Genomic DNA, 17616 nt, shown 5'->3' with positions numbered 1-17616 from the left:
ATGCAGAGGTGGCAGCTAATGGACAGCTTGAAGCAGGTGCTGCTTCCTCTGCTTACTATTATAAGTCTTACTAATTAATGTATGATAAGAGAAATTGCTAAACTCAACCACCTGTCATTTAAATAGCTTGGGTGTGAACAAAGGAAACTCATGACATGCCTGCAATTAGAGATGTGATTTAAGCCACCGGGTACAATTGTGCAGCAGTTTCATTTCAGTATGATTGGGACCGTCATACTGTCATGTAAAATATGCAAACGTTGCTTTTCTAGTTTAATCTAAAAGGAAAACTACTTCGCAACTCTTCCATTCATTTTGGTGTATAATTAGCTGCAGTGTGATTTGATTGAATTTAATCCATATGAAGAAGTAATAACAGTGTTGTGCTTGGAATGTGCTCCAGATACAATATTAGTTTTCTGGAATAATTGCACTACTGGGTTTCCAGATCGAGTAGTAAAAGCTTAAGGCAAGATTAAAAATGAGAAATGTTGGAGAAGTTATAAAAAGACATTCGGTTGAATCTGATTAAAGGAACCAGTGGTGTGGTTGATATATTGCTGTATTTTAAATGTTGACACTTTGGTAAAGTACCTTGTTCGAAATCAGTGAATATGGTTATAACTGCTGATAATAATGTTTGCCTTACTGTGGAAATAAAACGTTATTAAATTGCAAAAAAACGTTCTCGCAATAATCACTTGGTTTTCCTCAGCAGAAATTTAAGAAGAACATTTGCACATATCTAGTTCAGCTCATAGGAGGATACTATTAATATATTACTGGATTGGACAGTGAATGGAACAGCATGTGCCAACTTCATTAATTAAAAAAAATTGGGGGGGTCATTGAGTCACTTTGGGAGTACACAAAAATGCTGGAGAAACTCAGCAGGTGCAGCAGCATCTATGGAGCAAAGGAAATAGGCAACTTTTCGGGCCGAAACCCTTCTTCAGTCACTTTGCGGGTTACTTTGGGACATCCAAATATAAATCTGTATGTTTTCATCTGAATGTACAATATTCAATTTGATTATTCTTCTGGATGTTAGCAGAGAGTTGATCTATTGTTGTAATATTACACTTTTGGTTCTCCTGAATAGATTTTTCACATTTGTATGTCTTCTTACTTTTGAAAAGGAAAACTACTTTGGAGAAGATGACATGTACACAGATTTTGAGGAAGCTATCACCAGTCCTGTGATGTCATTGTCAACATCTTCTAGTTCTGGGTGGACAGCGGTTGGTGTTGATGAACATGACAAAAAAGAAACCGAGGGTGGAAGTAAACATATTCACCCACTTACACTCCGCCCATGGGATATTTCTGTCCTCATTAATTTATATAAAGTACACGGAAGACTGCCAGTGGTAAGTGAAATATATTTGTCCTTTAAATAACCAGCTGTTGGATATTTGATTTGCATTGCCACACTTGAAACGAGACATAGTTGTTTATGTTAGTAGTGATTATATTATTTGACCAATATATTTAGCACTTTGAGCAGAAAATTCAGTGAAGAGTTAATTAAATAAATCTGGAAAGTAAAGCCGGTGTCAGTAATGGATTGCTATTTCAAAAATACCTTCTTCCAAGAGAGAAAAGATTTCCTTTCCCATTCTGAACTTTATATGGCCCCAGAACTGCATCGGTTTGATTGATTCATATCACCTCTCTGAAATGACTTGTCAGGTCAAGCAGCTAAATGCTATTTGGAGAGACAATAAATGCTGTCCTGTGAAAATGAAAAATATAATCAGCTTTATTTGCTGCAGCTATCTCTAAAATGCTTTTGTGGATTCTGAAGCCACGTAAATACATATTGGCTATATATAATTACAAAATATCACAATTTTATCATTTAATACACTGAACACCATTAAAATTTTAAAAAGATTCCAATTGAGTGTGAAATAAATCAAAATGCAAGTCCCAGCTACCAAGCTGTGTGTACATGATGTGGTGGATTTTCAGAGAAATAACATTCAAGCTATCAATGTGGAAGCTGTTGAGTTTTTGATTTTAAAGGAAAAAATGAAATGAAATGAGGCTGACCTTCGGACTCGTTGGTGACACTTCCACTCCAATCATGTGTGTTCTGAGATTGCTGTTGAGGCTTACATAGGTTTGCAGACTCTGCCACTCAAGTGGCAGGTGGTTCTTGACAGGATGAGTGAATCGTGTGAGAAATGAAGAGAAATGGCTTCACCTTAGGCGAGGGTAGACAAAAATGCTGGAGAAACTCAGCGGGTGAGGCGAGTGAATCTTTGGAACTCTCCAGCTAAATTGGCAGGTGAGGTCAGTTACTCTATATTTTAAAGATTTAAAAGATTTTAAATATTATGGGAATTGAGGGATATGGAATTAGAAAGGCATGGTGATGAAAGGTTAACCATAATTTTTTCGATTGGCAGAGTAGGCACAGGGCACCATACTCTTTCTTACGTCTTTAAGAGTGATACAATTCTTTACTGCTTTGTTGTCTGTTTGCTATGAATAAAACAACTAGGTTTCACGACCATCACAAACGTTATTTCTCCAATTTATTTATCACGAACCCGTGAACTAGTAAGGATGTTACAATTTTTAAAGGTAGCTTTGAGAACATAGCTAAATCATTTTCTTTGATTTGCATGATTGGGATATCTCAGTCTGCTAATCCATTCTCTTGATGCGAGGTTTGAGATCTTAATCTTCACTTTTCCTCAAATAGTTAGAGGCCTTGCTGGAGGAAGTAGGATTTCTCTGTTTGATGAGAGACGCTGGTTTATACATTTGATTTCCCAAGTTATCAGTTATGGAAATCTATGCAATTATGGGCATATTTCCAGTTAATTTACAGAAGTCAGATGAACTACCCTGCTCACTAAAGTTCACTGGAGTGGGTGCAGAAGAGGTTTACCAGAATGCTAGAATAGAGGATATTAGCTTTCAGGACAGGCTGGACAAACTTGGATTGGAGGCTGCACCTGAGAGGGCGACCCCATTATGCATGTACAATTATGTGAAGTATAGACACAGTAGACCGTCAGAACCATTTTTACCCTGGATTTAAATGTTAAATACTGGAGGGCCTAGCTATAAGGATAGAGAGGAAAAGTTTAAAGGAGATGTGTTGGGTGAATTTTATTTTGCAGAGAGTGGTAGTTGCCGAGGAATGTGCTCAGTGGTTGCTACTTAGGCTCTTCATTCATTTGAGAACCCACCGAATCAGAGTGAAAGCAAGTCATTCTGAATCCTGAGAATGAAGACAGCATGCTGCTGTACCCAGGGATCTGGATATTCTTACACGTGAATCATATGTAAAGGCCATTAGAATCCAGATGTTCCTGGAGGGGATTAAACAGAGTGCTTAATTGACGTAGAAACAAGGAACTGCAGATGCTGGTTTACATAATTGTATGAGCAGTTTGAATACTTACTGCTTTTCCATATGGCAAACAAAAATGTTGGAGAAACTCAGCGGGTGAGGCAGTATCTACGGAGCGAAGGAATAGGCGACCCTTCTTGAAGCGTCTCGACCCGAAACGGCGCCTATTGATCAGTCTAAAAAAGGGTCTCGACCCGAAACGTCGCCTATTGATCAGTCTGAAGAAGGGTCTCAAACTGAAACTTTGCCTATTCCTTCGCTCCATAGATGCTCACCCGCTGAGCTTCTCCAGCATTTTTGTCTACCTTCGATTTTTCCAGCATCTGCAGTTCCTTCTTAAGCTTTTCCATATAATGTGATTTGATTCTTTATGACTGTTAAAGTTGGTAATTTAAGACTGATTCCAATTGAACTCCTATTATCACTTTGCCGTTTGTGTGCGTGTGTTAAAAGCACACACACACACACACACACACACACACACACACACACACACACACACACACACACACACACACACACACACACACACACAGCAGCAGAGTGCCCTGTGTACACTATATTTTGTGTACACACACAAGCCTATATCTCCTTCTTGTTCAATAAATGAGATTAGCAAAGTACCACTTATTACTTTACTTATTACGTTAATATTTAAGGTCTACTAAGTTGTATAAATTTACACGAGTTAGAGTTAGCTCAATAGTTTGTTTCAATGTGTTTCAGCATTGCAGTGGCGATGGTTCAGAGTGTCCCACAGCTTTCCTGGAGAGGCTTTGTTTTGAAATGACGAAGGGGCACAAGGAGACATTGTTGCAGCTTATATTGTCACCTGTTTACATTTTTGTAAGCGACAACTACCCGGTAAGTAACCCAATGAAGCACTCATTAATGCAAGTATTATGTTGGTGACTGTCTGGGTTAGAAGGCCTATATTAGAAGAAAGGAAGAGACGGGACAGTAGGCTGCAGGAGAGCTGGGAAGGGGAGGGGAAGGTGGGAGACAGCAAGGACTACCTGAAATTGGAGAAGGCAATGTTCACACCGCTGGGGTGTAAACTACCCAAGCGAAATATGAGGTGCTGCTCTTCCCAATTTGCGGTGGGACTCTGACCATGGGGGAGGCCCAGGACAGAAAGGTCGGATTTGGAATGCGAGGGGGAGTTGAAGTGCTGAGCCACCGGGAGATCAGGTTGGTTAATGCGAACTGAGCAGAGGTGTTGGGCGAAGCGATCACCAAGCCTGCGCTTGGTCTCACCGATGTGGAGCAGTTGACACCTAGAACAGCGGATGCAATAGATGAGGGTGGAGGAGGTGCAGGTGAACCTCTGCTTCACCGGGAAAGACTGCTTGGATCCTTGGATTGAGTCAAGGGAGGAGGTAAAGCGACAAGTGTAGCATTTCCTGCGGTTGCAAGGGAAAGTACCAGGGGAGGGGGTGGTTTGGGTGGGAAGGGGATGATGGAGGAGAAGGAGAACACCGCTGCTCAGTTTGCATTAAACAACCTGATCTCCCAGTGGCTCAGCACTTCAACTCCCTCTCCCATTCCGAAACGCCTCCGTTGCCATGCTGTGAGAACGGAGAGGTTGAGAAGGAGTTTCTTCCCAGAGGCCATTAGGACTGTAAACTCCTATCTTACCAGGGACTAACTTTACTGTACCATTCTACTGTTTTTTTTAATTGCTGTGTTTTTTTCCCCTTTTTCCTTCCGCACACAATATTTAATATGTAAAAGAATATGTGGTTCTGTTCCATTCTGTTTGTTTTTTGCACAAAGTCCGCGAGCATTGCCACGTTTCATTTCACTGCACATCTCGTATGTGTATGTGACGAATAGACTTGACTTGACTTGAAAAGGGACGAATTGACCAGGGAGTTACGGAGGGAGTGGTCTCTGCGGAAAGCCGAAAGGGGAGGATGTGGCCAGTGGTGAGATCCCATTGGAGGTGGCGAAAATGTCAGAGGATTATCCGTTGGGATTAACTATTGGGACATGATTTGGTTCGCAGTAAATCGTGACACCATTATCTACCCAGTTCCCCAAAAGGATCAGTACCTTTGTGGACCTTGACATCGCTGTTCCTCTATTCTCATCTCAACCTCTTGGATATCCTGTTGCTTCACTTGTGATGTGTGAAGCTTGTCATTAGAGATGGCAAGCTTCACACTGTGGATCTTACATTTTAAGATCCTTAAAGTCAAAGGAGTACATCCTGAAGTTGCATTTGTGGCAGCTACAGAGCAATTGTGGGAGGAAAGAACCCAGGACAAGAGGTCATAGTCTCACAATTAAAGGGCGTTCATTTAGGAAGGTGAGAAGACATCTCTTTAGTTAGAATGTGATGAATCTATGGAATTCCTTGCCCTAGAAGGCTGTGGAGGCCAAGTCATTGGATATTTTGAAAGCAGAGAAAGAGAGATTCTTGATTAGTACGGGTGTCTGGGGTTATGGGGAGTAGGGAGGAGAATCGGGTTAGAGGGGAGAGATAGATCAGCCATGATTGAATAGTGGGGTAGCCTTGATGGGACGAATGGCCTAATTCTGCTCCAATCACTTATGATATCACTTATGACTTTATGAAAGGGCACTGCGATGAAGCGCTCTGCAAGGCCATCAAAGCCATTTTATACCTGATTTAATTGTGAACCATCTTAATATGTTCCAAAACATACCAACGGTTTATATTAAAAAAATGTTTCCCTTCAACTTTTGTTTGCAGATTTGCTAACATTACTTTGATGTTTCATACTGTAAATATGCTGTAGTGTGTAGATGCCGGTAAAACTGTAAGGCTTTGTGTGTCATGGTGTAATATGCTGGTTTGTATTCCTTCTCATCCAAAACCATCATTTGATAAATGACAGTATTTTTTACTATTTTTACCTGCTCTCAGTCGTAATTTTATTGATGGGGAAACATCAACACCTGTTATTTTATGTATTTTGGAAGTTTATCCTTTTATGTCTCAGTTCTTAAAATGTTCCAGCCTCGATGGAATTTTTCAACTTAATTTTAAAAGACTTATGGGCCTGTCCCACTTAGGCGATTTTTTTTTAGGCATCTACAGGCGTCTTTGCTGTTGTCGCATGTTCGCCAGGGTACCGCCTGTATGGTTGTGAGTAGTCTCCTCAATTGCGCAAGAAGTCCTAGCGTCTTTCTGGTCGCTGCAAAATTTTCAACATGTTGAAACATTTTTGGCGACAGTTGGTTTGACGCCAATGAGCGTAGCTTGATGTCTCCTGACGTGGGTGCTGTTGTAAGTTGTCGCCGGGATGACGTAGGTTATCGCCAGGTGACGTAGCTGACTGGTGAATTTCATCGGCGCATTCGAAAAACCCGAGTCCACAGCTCCACGTGGTAGGCGCATATACACAGACACAAGCATTGCACTGCCATGAAAAGCAGATTCTATTTATATATTTTGATCACTAAAACAAACACGCATTGTACTGCATTTAAAATTAAACTCTTTTGGGAGGATGTGGGTGGCCCTGAAAAGGAACGTTTCTGTGGTCTGTTGTGGGCTCTCTTCCTGGAGTGGTGGATTTCTGTTTGTGGTGTGGGATGTTTGCTGCTGGTCTTCAGAACATGTTGTTCTGCCATGGTACACTGCCTAGTTTGGAGTTGTAGTAGGTGCAGAGATGGTCTCTCTGGTCCTTGGCTCTCTTTTTGCCAGTGTTTCCTGGCAATCTCTCCAGTGGCACCATAGGTGCAGCCTGTCCTCCAGATCTCCATGAACCTGGGGGTGTGATGTTGCCTGTCTGGTTGTCCACTCTGTCACCCTCCACCATGGCTGCTGCTGGTGCTGCAGCACTTCTGGTACAGATCACGTTGTGGAGGACACATGCTGCGTAGCCAATTGTCTCCACATTCTTGGGCTCCTGCTCCATCGTAGTCAGCAAGCATCTGAATCTGCTGGTGAGGATGTTGTAGGCGTTTTCCACAACCCTCCTAGCCCTGGACAGCCTGTAGTTGAAGATCCGCTGCTCCCTTGACATCTTCCTGTGAGGGTATGGCTTCATCATCCATGACCTGAGTGGGAAGGCATCATCAGCAACCAGTGTGTAGTGGAAGTCAGGGTTGTCTTCTCCTGGCAGAGGTTCTGGATCGGGAAACCCTGCTGTTCCTTCTTCCAGTGCCTGCCCAAGGGAGGTCTCTCTCCAGATCGCACCATCTGCGACACTGCCAGGTGTGCCCACATCCACAGTTGTAGTTGCAGTTGTAGTTGCATCCACCACAGTTAAGAGTACGATGGAATGGAACTTCTTGTAGTTGAAGTACTTTGAACCTCCCTTGGGTGGACACCTGATGGCCACATGCTTGACATCAACTGCCCCACGCGTGTTGGAAGTTCCATCTGGTATCAAAGCCCTGTGCCACTCTCTTCCACTCATCTATTAGGGCAGACCATGACTTCATCTTCATAAGCACTGATGATGGCCTCGCAGGTCTCTCGGACAATCTTGCTCATGGTGTTGTGGGCCACAAGAAAGCTGTAGGAGAGGCTCTTGTAAGAGTCTCCTGATGCCAGGTAGTGGAGGGTGATGGCGAGGCTCTTGCCTGGTTCCAGTGGCTTCCTCATGAAGGTCTCCTTTTTCTCAAGGAGATGGCCCACCCGTGTCTTCAGTTCCTGAAACAGCTCAGGAGGGAGCCTTTCTGAAAGCAGCCTCATCTTCTTGCTGGAGCACAGCCATCAGGTTTTCATACTGGCCCAACCTGGGTCTCTTCAGGGACAAGGCCTTCAACAACAATGGGCTGTCCTCTGTCTTTCTGATCTATAAGCATGAGGGCTGCTGCAAGTTGCAGGGCTTCTTCTTGTGAGAGCAGTGCCCTCTGATGTTGCTCCATGGCAGTCATGTCGCAGAATGATTGGGAAAACCCCACCATACAATTCCTATAATAAGAAAAATGAATCATTCCGTTGCTTTAGACAATAGACAATAGACAATAGGTGCAGGAATAGGCCATTTGGCCCTTCAAGCCCACACCGCCATTCAATGTGATCATGGCTGATCATCCCCAATCAGTACCCCGTTCCTGCCTTCTCCCCATATCCCCTGACTCCGCTATTTTTAAGAGCCCTATCTAGCTCTCTCTTGAAAGCATCCAGAGAACCTGCCTCCACCACCCTCTGAGGCAGAGAATTCCACAGACTCACCACTCTCTGTGAGAAAAAGTGTTTCCTCGTCTCAGTTCTAAATGGCTTACTTCTTATTCTTAAACGGTGGCCCCTGGTTCTGGACTCCCCCAACATCGGCTTTGGAGGTCAAAATGAGGTTAATTGCCATCAGTTGATGCCGACAGGGTCGTAGCTTGACGTCGTCGGTTGTCGTAGGTGTGGTCGTAGGTGGACGTCCTAAGTCGCAACTATTGGGTCGCCGGTTGTCGGGAGCTTGCCGTGGCTTGACATCGACTAGGTTGGAGTTTGTTGTAGCTTGCCGTAGACATTGTCGTAGGGAGGGTCCAGTTGATGATTTTACGGCGATCTGCCAAGACAATGACAGTCGCCGGCAGTTGCCTAAAAAATCGCCAAGTGGGACAGGCCCAAAAAGCTGCAATAACTCAGTGTGTCAGGCAGCATCTGTGGAGAATAGGAATAGGTGACGTTTCAGGTGGCGACCCTTCTTCAGTCTGAGAGTCGGGGGAGAGGGAACTGAGAGATGAAAGATATGCAAAAAGATAGACCAAAGTCAGCAATGATGATCAAGGAAAGGTGAGAACAAGTAAAATAAACAGTGAAACTCAGCAGGATGATAATGAAACTCATACGATGATTAGGATGTGGGAGGGATGGAAAGAGAGGGGATGCAAGAGTTACTTAAAGTTAGATAAATCCATATTCATACCGCTGTGTTATAAGCTGCCCAAGCAAAATATGAGGTGCTGTTGCTCCGATTTACATTGGGTCTCACTCTGACAGTGGAGGAGGCCCAGGGCAGAAAGGGCAGTATGGGAAGGGTAGATAAAGTGTTTAGCAACCGGGAGATTGTGGAAGCCAAGGCAGACTGAGCGAAGGTGTTCAGTGAAATGCTCGCCCAGTCTGCGCTTGGTCTCGCTCATATGAGTCCACATCTGGAACAGTGGATACAGTAGATTAGGTTGGAGGAAGTGCAAGCAAACCTCTGCCTCGCCTGATAGGACTGTCGGGGTCTCTGGAAGGAATCAAAGGAGGAGGTATAGGGACAGGGTTTGCATTTCCTGCGGTTGGTATGGCTTCATCATAAGTACCCGGGGAGGGGATGGTTTGGGTGGAAAGGGATGTTAACCAGGGAGTTGCGGAGGGACCCTGCGGAAAGCGGTAGAGATAGGTAGATACGACTAGTGGTGCGATCCCATTGGAGATGGCGAAAAGGTCAGAGGAGTATGTGCTGCATGCGACGGCTGGTAGGGTGAAAGGTGAGGAATAGGGGGACTGTCCCTGTTGCCTTGGGGGGAGGGGGAGCAGGAGAGGAGCTGCCGGGTACTGGGCAGATACGTGTGAGGGCCTCATCGATGACAAAAGAAGGGAACCCCCGTTGCCTAAAGAATGAGGACATGCTATGGAACACATCATCTTGGACTCAGATTTGGCTTAGACGGAGGAATTGGGAGTTGGGGACTTATTTTGCTCCAAGGTTTTCTCTCCACGGCTACTACTTGTGAGTTACTAAGCATTTCAAGCGTTTTCTGTTTTAGTTTCCAAAATCAACAACATAGATTATTTTTTTCAATTATTTTAAAATTCTTGAAGGATGATGGCAATTTAAGGTTTTGAATTCTTCTTTAGTAGAAAACATTTTTAAATCCTAAATAGCGCGGTTATTGTTTGTTTCCTTCATGTTGTAGTCAGTATAAGAAAGGTTCAATGTTATTTTACCTTCCTCTATTTCACTTTATTTGTGGTATCATTAAGAATTTTTTTGCCTGCATTTACTTTGTTGAATACTTGCTCTGTAAAACAAAAGCTTTTGTGTTGAACTTGCTCGTGCTTGCACTTCTTGCTGAAGTACAGCAAAGCTTCAGACTTTAGTGAATCCAATAATGTGAACTTGAGGAAAGATGAGTGCAAATTGAAAAAGACAGGGTCCCGTGCAGCAATAGTCCCTCATAAATCCCGAGGGCAAACCAAGTCAAGTGCATTCTCTCCATCACACTCCGCAAACACTACCACCACTATCTCCTTCTTCTTTTACAAATGACTGATAAAACCTTTTGACAGCTCGCACCTTTGTCTTGGTGCAATTTAAAAAATAAAAAGTTTTGCTTCTGATTGTTGGGATAAAAGTTGTTTAAAAAATCAATTAACGTTGGGCAATCTGTGAACAGAACCCCGACTACGTTAGTGAAAATAAAAATAAATAAATTAAACAAGTAAAACATAATTTTAGAAAACAAATTTAGATCACTGAAAAGTATATTTCAATAAATACACACTAAAAAAAACAATTATTGTGTAATGTTGCTTTCATTATTCTTGTAGTTATTCTTTGCAATCACTCATTAATTGAATGGGGCTGTGGATCCTGTGCCCAGTAATGAGGCATGTACAGATGTTTTATTTTTATTTTCACTAACGTAGTCGGGGTTGTGTTCGCAGATTGCCCAACGTTAATTGATTTTTTAAATATCCCAACAATCAGAAGCAAAACTTTTTATTTTTTAAATTGCACCAAGACAAAGGTGCGAGCTGTCAAAAGGTTTTATCAGTCATTTGTAAAAGAAGAAGGAGATAGTGGTGGTAGCTTTTGTGTCGAAATGTCATTGTTGGTGATTCAGCAGTGGAGCTGGAATATAATGGCAGGTTCAGAGACTTCTGCATTCTCATGAATTGCTTCTGATTTATTGGGATAAATGCTAGAGATTCTGCATAGATGTATTGGTGCTTTCTATTATGTTTTGTATGGTTATTATAAATCTTATGACTGGCAATTTGTGCAACTAGATTTTAATCATATGGTTTTTAGTTTAAGCAGTTTTAAGTAGTTGAAATTAAAGCAAAAAGAATAAGATTCAAGAATAAGGTTCAATTGCTGGATGCCATCACCAAATGTATTGCTTTTGGATGAACATCTTGAAATCTGGAATTTAGTCTTTAAAGCTGTTCATTTCTGTAGAAATATTTTCTGTTAAAATGCAATAGAAAGTGTAGTAGAGAAAATTATTTAATACATTTTAATTTGATTTCCTTTTTTAATACGCACGCACACACACACACACACCTTTGTTCTTGTGCCATTTAGTTTAAATTGCTTGGCCTCCTTCATTTCTACCACAATGAATCACTTCACACTTACAAACGTACTTTAAATTACATCTGCCCTCTGTTTGACAATTTCATCACATTGTCTATGTTCTTCTAGTCTTTTTACTAAATCCTCACCTTAGGTGGTGGGACTCACTCTGTATATTGTATATGACTGTTGCAAACTTTGAAAAGATATGCTGAATGCCTGTGAAAATGAATGGGTAATAAACTGCACAAACAAATCAAGTCTTAAAGTTGAAGGTAGACAAAAATGCTGAAGAAACTCAGCGGGTGAGGCAGCATCTTTGGAGCGAAGGAATAGACGACGTTTCGGGTCGAGACCCTTCTTCAGACTGATGGGTGGGCGGGGGGGCCGGGAAAAAGAAACAAAGAGGCAGAGACAGTGGGCTGCGGGAGAGCTGGGGAGGGGAAGGAGGGAGAAAGCAAGGACTACCTGAAATTGGAGAAGTCAATGTTCATACCACTGGGGTGTAAACTACCCAAGCAAAATATGAGGTGCTGCTCCTCCAATTTGTGGTGGGACTCACTCTGGCCATGGAGGAGGCCCAGGACAGAAAGGTTGGATTCGGAATGGGAGGGGGAGTTGAAGTGCTGAGCCACCGGGAGATCAGGTTGGTTATTGTGAACTGAGCGGAGGTGTTGGGCGAAGCCTGCGCTTGGTCTCACCGATGTAGAGCAGTTGACACCAGGAACAGCGGATGCAATAGATGAGGTTGGAGGAGGCGCAGGTGAACCTCTGCCTCACCTGGGCAGACTGCTTGGGTCCTTGGATGGAGTCAAGGGGGGAGGTATAATGTGAACTTGAGGAAAGATGAGTGCAAATTGAAAAAGACAGGGTCCCGTGCAGCAGCGGTCCCTCATAAATCCCGTGGGCAAACCAAATCAAGTGCATTCCCTACATCACACTCTGAGTTGTATAACCTTTCTGGTTTCCATGCCATTGAAATGAAGGAGAGAAACTTAGAGTTTTCTCTGGGCATCCTTGATTTGACATTATTATATCCCCAGCTGAGGATTCAAAATGACAGATGGGGAACATTCTATTTGCCAAGGGTTATTCAGGCTTTTTAAACCTCCCTTTACCCAATTGCTCCTCCTAAGAAATGGGAATGTACCTAGAAATGGTAGTATAATAGGGAAAGGGTAAAATAAAGGAAACTTTGCAATACTAACTATCAATGTGAAGTTTGTAATGGTCTAATAACTAGGCCCTGAAAACACTTTGTTCACCTGGATCAATAGGGGGAGTTTTCCGCAGTGATTTGTTTAATAAAAGTACAATATTTATTTGATAAATAAAAGTTAGATTTTTGCACAATGCTATGGAAATCTCTCTTAAGCCCACCACAACAGTTTACCTCAGCTCTTCTGAATCCAAGGACTTCAAAGATGTGGATATGGTATCTGGGTTGATGCAACGATACATAATGTTCTGAATTATGCAAAACCAAGGAGAAAGCAAGTGTGCTGGTTGATGACCTATTGAGAAAGGGTGAAATGCAGCAAATGAATATTATATTAATATCAATATTAGATATTTTATGAAAAAACGTCAGCAAAAGAAAAAGATTATGATGCATTTAATGTATCGCAACCAGGGTCATATCACGCCTGATTATGAGTTATAACATGCAACAAGTAATAAAGTTTGGGACTCTAATATATTAAATAAATGCAATTCATGTCTGTATTCACTTTAGAGCAGCTTAATGAGTTTACTCACTTTAGGCTATTCTAGTGTTTAGAATATTTGCTCACCTGTTGTTATGCTCAGGTTATTAATTTGTGCCTGTATCTATTACATTTTCACTTTCAATCCTTAATTGAACATGGGCTTTGCTAAATGGCATTGTTTATTTACCCTGAAAAGATAATGCTAACCTTGAAAAAGTTTATGTGATGAATGTATTCTCATAGAAATACGTTAAAAATATTTTTCCATGGGCAACAAAGGTACGGTGATGTATTTCCAGGTATAAAACATGGAAAAGGACATAAAGGTGGAGGATTCCCTCCTACATAACTTTCCTTTTATGACTAATCTCCGAAGGTTGTAAGTTTTGGAGGTCATTGGAGGCTAGTTAATGAAATTCAGCACAGTGGATATAGTACATAGAAACATAGAAAATAGGTGCAGGAGTAGGCCATTCGGCCCTTCGAGCCTGCACCGCCATTCAATATGTTCATGGCTGATCATCCAACTAAGTATCCTGTACCTGCCTTCTCTCCATACCCCCTGATCCCTTTAGCCACAAGGGCCACATCTAACCCTCTTAAACATAGCCAATGAACTGGCCTCAACTACATTCTGTGGCAGAGAAATCCAGAGATTCACCACTCTCTGTGTAAAAAATGTTTTTCTCATAATGCTCATAAGTACATAATGCACTTGATGCTATATTATTTTTACATTAGTACACATAGGATTGATTTGTACCTTTCTTCTCGACAGAGGCCCTCAGTGGATGGACTGCTACGCGAAGGTCACATCAGCCTGTCGGGAATGCAGCTTCGAGCCCATGCCATGTTCTCAGCAGAAGGGCTGCCACTGAGTTGCACAACATTGGAATATGCATGGCTGATTGATGTGCAAGCAGGCCTGCTCACAGCAAAAGTGACTTTACCACAGGTAGTTTATCAGACTCATGGAAAGCTAACGGGGTTATCTTTTTGAAGTGTTTTTACTTTGATCTGGGAAGATAAAGATTTTTTTTAAATGGATGCTACGTAGCCATCCTCTTTCAACTCCTCATAATTTTATACACTTAATTAAATCTCCCAGCCTCTGTTTCAGGATAAACAATTCCAGCCTCTTTCTTCTCATTAACATTTCCCAATCTTTGCCACATACTTAAAAATATCCTCTGTTCTCTCTAATGTAGTCCTGTCCCTGTTACGTGATGACCAGAACCTACGCAGTACCTAGCTGTAACACAAACTAGTGTTTTATATTGAAGGTATACACAAAATGCTGGAGTAACTCAGTGAGTCAGGCAGCATCTCTCGAGAGAAAGAATGGGTGACGTTTTGGGTCTAGAAATAGTGTTGTATATTGTTCTATCATGTCCTATCAACTCTGCATCAACCAATAATACTACAAATAAAATAAAATAGAGGAAGGTAAAAAACATTGAACCTTTTTTATAATGACTGCAACAATCTTAATCACTTGGTGGTGAGTTGCAGACAAGGCAAGGCAAGGCAAGGCAACTTTATTTATATAGCACATTTCATACACGAGGCAGACTCAAAGTGCTTCACATAAATAGACAGCTAGAAGCAAATCAAGAATACTTATTTCCCGTGATCTAAAATGTGATCAAAGTTGTATGATACAGAATAAAAGCGGTTAGAAAAGAATTCAAACTGAATTTATAAAGTAAGATTTGAGTTTACACTTATGTTGCCTTGGTTTTATTTTCCTTTGAAGTTGCTTTTTCAACTTTGTGCTGCTTTGGGTATCGTCAAAATGTTTTACGTTTCTGTTTGAGTATTTGAAGAATGATTACAAACAAAATTGCAAGTGGGAAAAACTGGCTTGTTTCCTGGTATATTAATTTTGCAATTATATTTAATGTTACTTATAAAATCAATAAAAAGTGACAGCAGCAGGCTGGCTCTTATGATGTGTACACACACACACATTTTTTTTTCAGAAACTATTCAGACCCCTTCACTTTTCCCACATTTTGTTACATTACAGCCTTATTCTAAAATGTTTTTATCATCAATCTACATGCAATACCCCATAATAAAAAAGCGAAAACAGGTGTTTAGAAATGTTTGCAAAGTAATTAAAAATAAATAACTGAAATATCACATTTACATAAGTATTCAGACCCTTCACTGTTGAGGCACCTTTGGCAGCGATTACAGCCTCAAGTCTTCTTGGGTATGATGCTACAAACTTGGCACACCTGTATTTTGGTAATTTCACCCATTCTCTGCAGATTCTCTCAAGCTCTGTCAGGTTGGATGGGGAGCGTCGATGCACAGCTATTTTCAGGTCTCCAGAGATGTTCGATCGGGTTCAAGTCCAGGCTCTGGCTGGGCCACTCAAGGACATTCACAGACTTGTCACAAAGCCACTCCTGCGTTGCCTTGGCTGTGTGCTTAGGGTCGTTGTCCTGTTGGAAGGTGAACCTCCGTTCCAGTCTGAGGTCCAGAACGCTCTGGAGCAGGTTTTCATCAAGGATCTCTCTGTACTTTGCTCCGTTCATCTTTCCCTCGATCCTGACTAGTCTCCCAGTTCCTGCTGCTGAAAAACATTCCCACAGCATGATGCTGCCACCACCATGCTTCACCGCAGATATGGTATTGGCCAGGTGATGAGCGGTGCCTAGTTTCCTCCAGACTTGACGCTAGGCATTCAAGCCAAAGAGTTCAATCTTGGTTTCATCAGACCAGAGAATCTTGTTTCTCATGGTCGGAGAGTCCTTTAGGTGCCTTTTGTCAAACTCCAAGCAGGCTATCATGTGCCTAATATTGGTGGAGTGCTGCAGATATAGTTGTCCTTCTGGAAGGTTCTCCCATCTCCACAGAGGAACTCCGGAGCTCTGTCAGAGTGACCATCAGGTTCTTGGTCACCTCCCTAACCAAGGCCCTTCTTTGCTCAGTTTGGCTGGGCGGCCAGCTCTATGAAGAGTCCTGGTGGTTCCAAAGTTCTTCCATTTAAGAATAATGGAGGCCACTGTGCTCTTCGGGACCTACAATGCTGCAGAAATTGTTTTATACCCTTTCCCAGATCTGTGTCTCGACACAATCCTGTCTCGGTGGTCTACGGACAATTCCTTCATCTTCATGTCTTGCTTTTTGCTCTGACATGCACTGTCAACTGTGGGTCCTTATATAGACTAGTGCGTGCCTTTCCAAATCATGTACAATCAATTTAATTTACTACTGGGGGACTCCAATCAAGTTGTAGAAACATCTCAAGGATAATCAATGGAAACAGGATGATTCCATTGATTAAGCTCAATTTTGAGTGTCATAGCAAAGGGTCAGAATGCTTACGTAAATGTAATATTTCAGTTATTTATTTTTAATTACTTTGCAAAATTGTCTAGACACCTGCTTTCGCTTCTTCATTCTGGGCTACTGTGTGTAGTTTGATGATAAAAAATATGAATTTAATCCATTTTAAAATAATGCTGTAACGCAAAAATGTGGAAAAAGTGAAGGGGTCTGAATACTTTCTGAATGCATTGTATATGTGTGTGTGTGTATATATATATATGTCAAAAACAATTTTACTTATCAAGTCACAAGGGTAGTGTAGCAGATTAATCAAAGCTGTTAGTGGGCTACAATTTTGATTGCCCTGGGGTGGTCTCTTGCAATTAAGTGCTAAAACATGTTGTTTTTTTATATTAAATAACAGCAGGTAGCTTGATTGTAGAGGTTGCTAAGTGTCTGCTCAGAGACCTTTTCTGAAGTAGGGTACAATAATTTGGGTGAAACCCCCTTGTGTCAGATAAATTCTCTACAAATTAATATGTTTAATTTCAAAGTAAACATTCAAAGAAATAGTACAAGGCTAAAACTGCTCATATTGTTTAGAAAAATCAAAGAACTGCAAATGCTGGTTAATGCACAAAAGGACACAAAGTGCAAGTCAGGTAGCATCTCTGGTGAACATGGATAGGTACCATTTCGAGACCCTTCTTCAGCCTCAACGCCTTCAACATCCATTGCATTATGCTTGTGTAGTTTGGGTATCTTTCTTAAGTGAATATTCTTTTTTATGCTTTACATTAATTTGTAAAAAGCAATTTTTCCCCCAAAAAATTAGGAACTTAAATAGCTTGTTAGATTTATCAAATGTAAGTAGGTTTGAATGCTCAATAAGTGGGTAAATGGCTGATCAAAGGTGCTTCCTTTAGACATATAAATCAAGGTGGAATCATTTGGCCAAAGAATAACATGTCCTGTTTTGTTTCACTAATATGTTGTGGAATAGCATTGCAATTTTTAAGTTTATATTTCTGAGAGTATAAGCTAC

The 17616-nt window shown here is 41.6% G+C and overlaps 1 protein-coding gene across 3 annotated transcripts in view; it reads left to right on the top strand.

Moving 5' to 3' along the window:
* The window catches only part of kiaa1109 (KIAA1109 ortholog), a 311921-nt gene that overhangs the window by 117574 nt on the left and 176731 nt on the right, over positions 1-17616 (top strand). For all 3 annotated transcript variants that reach the window (XM_033016927.1, XM_033016881.1, XM_033016832.1), the window contains exons 21-23: positions 1140-1370; positions 4097-4234; positions 14068-14244. In XM_033016927.1, coding sequence (XP_032872818.1) covers positions 1140-1370; positions 4097-4234; positions 14068-14244 — 546 coding nt within the window. The remainder of the gene's footprint in view (positions 1-1139; positions 1371-4096; positions 4235-14067; positions 14245-17616) is intronic.

This window comes from Amblyraja radiata, chromosome 1 (genome assembly GCF_010909765.2).
Source record: "Amblyraja radiata isolate CabotCenter1 chromosome 1, sAmbRad1.1.pri, whole genome shotgun sequence".
Lineage (NCBI taxonomy): Eukaryota > Metazoa > Chordata > Chondrichthyes > Rajiformes > Rajidae > Amblyraja > Amblyraja radiata.
Note: the sequence above shows the minus strand (reverse complement) of the source record. Positions and strands in the feature narration are given on the sequence as shown.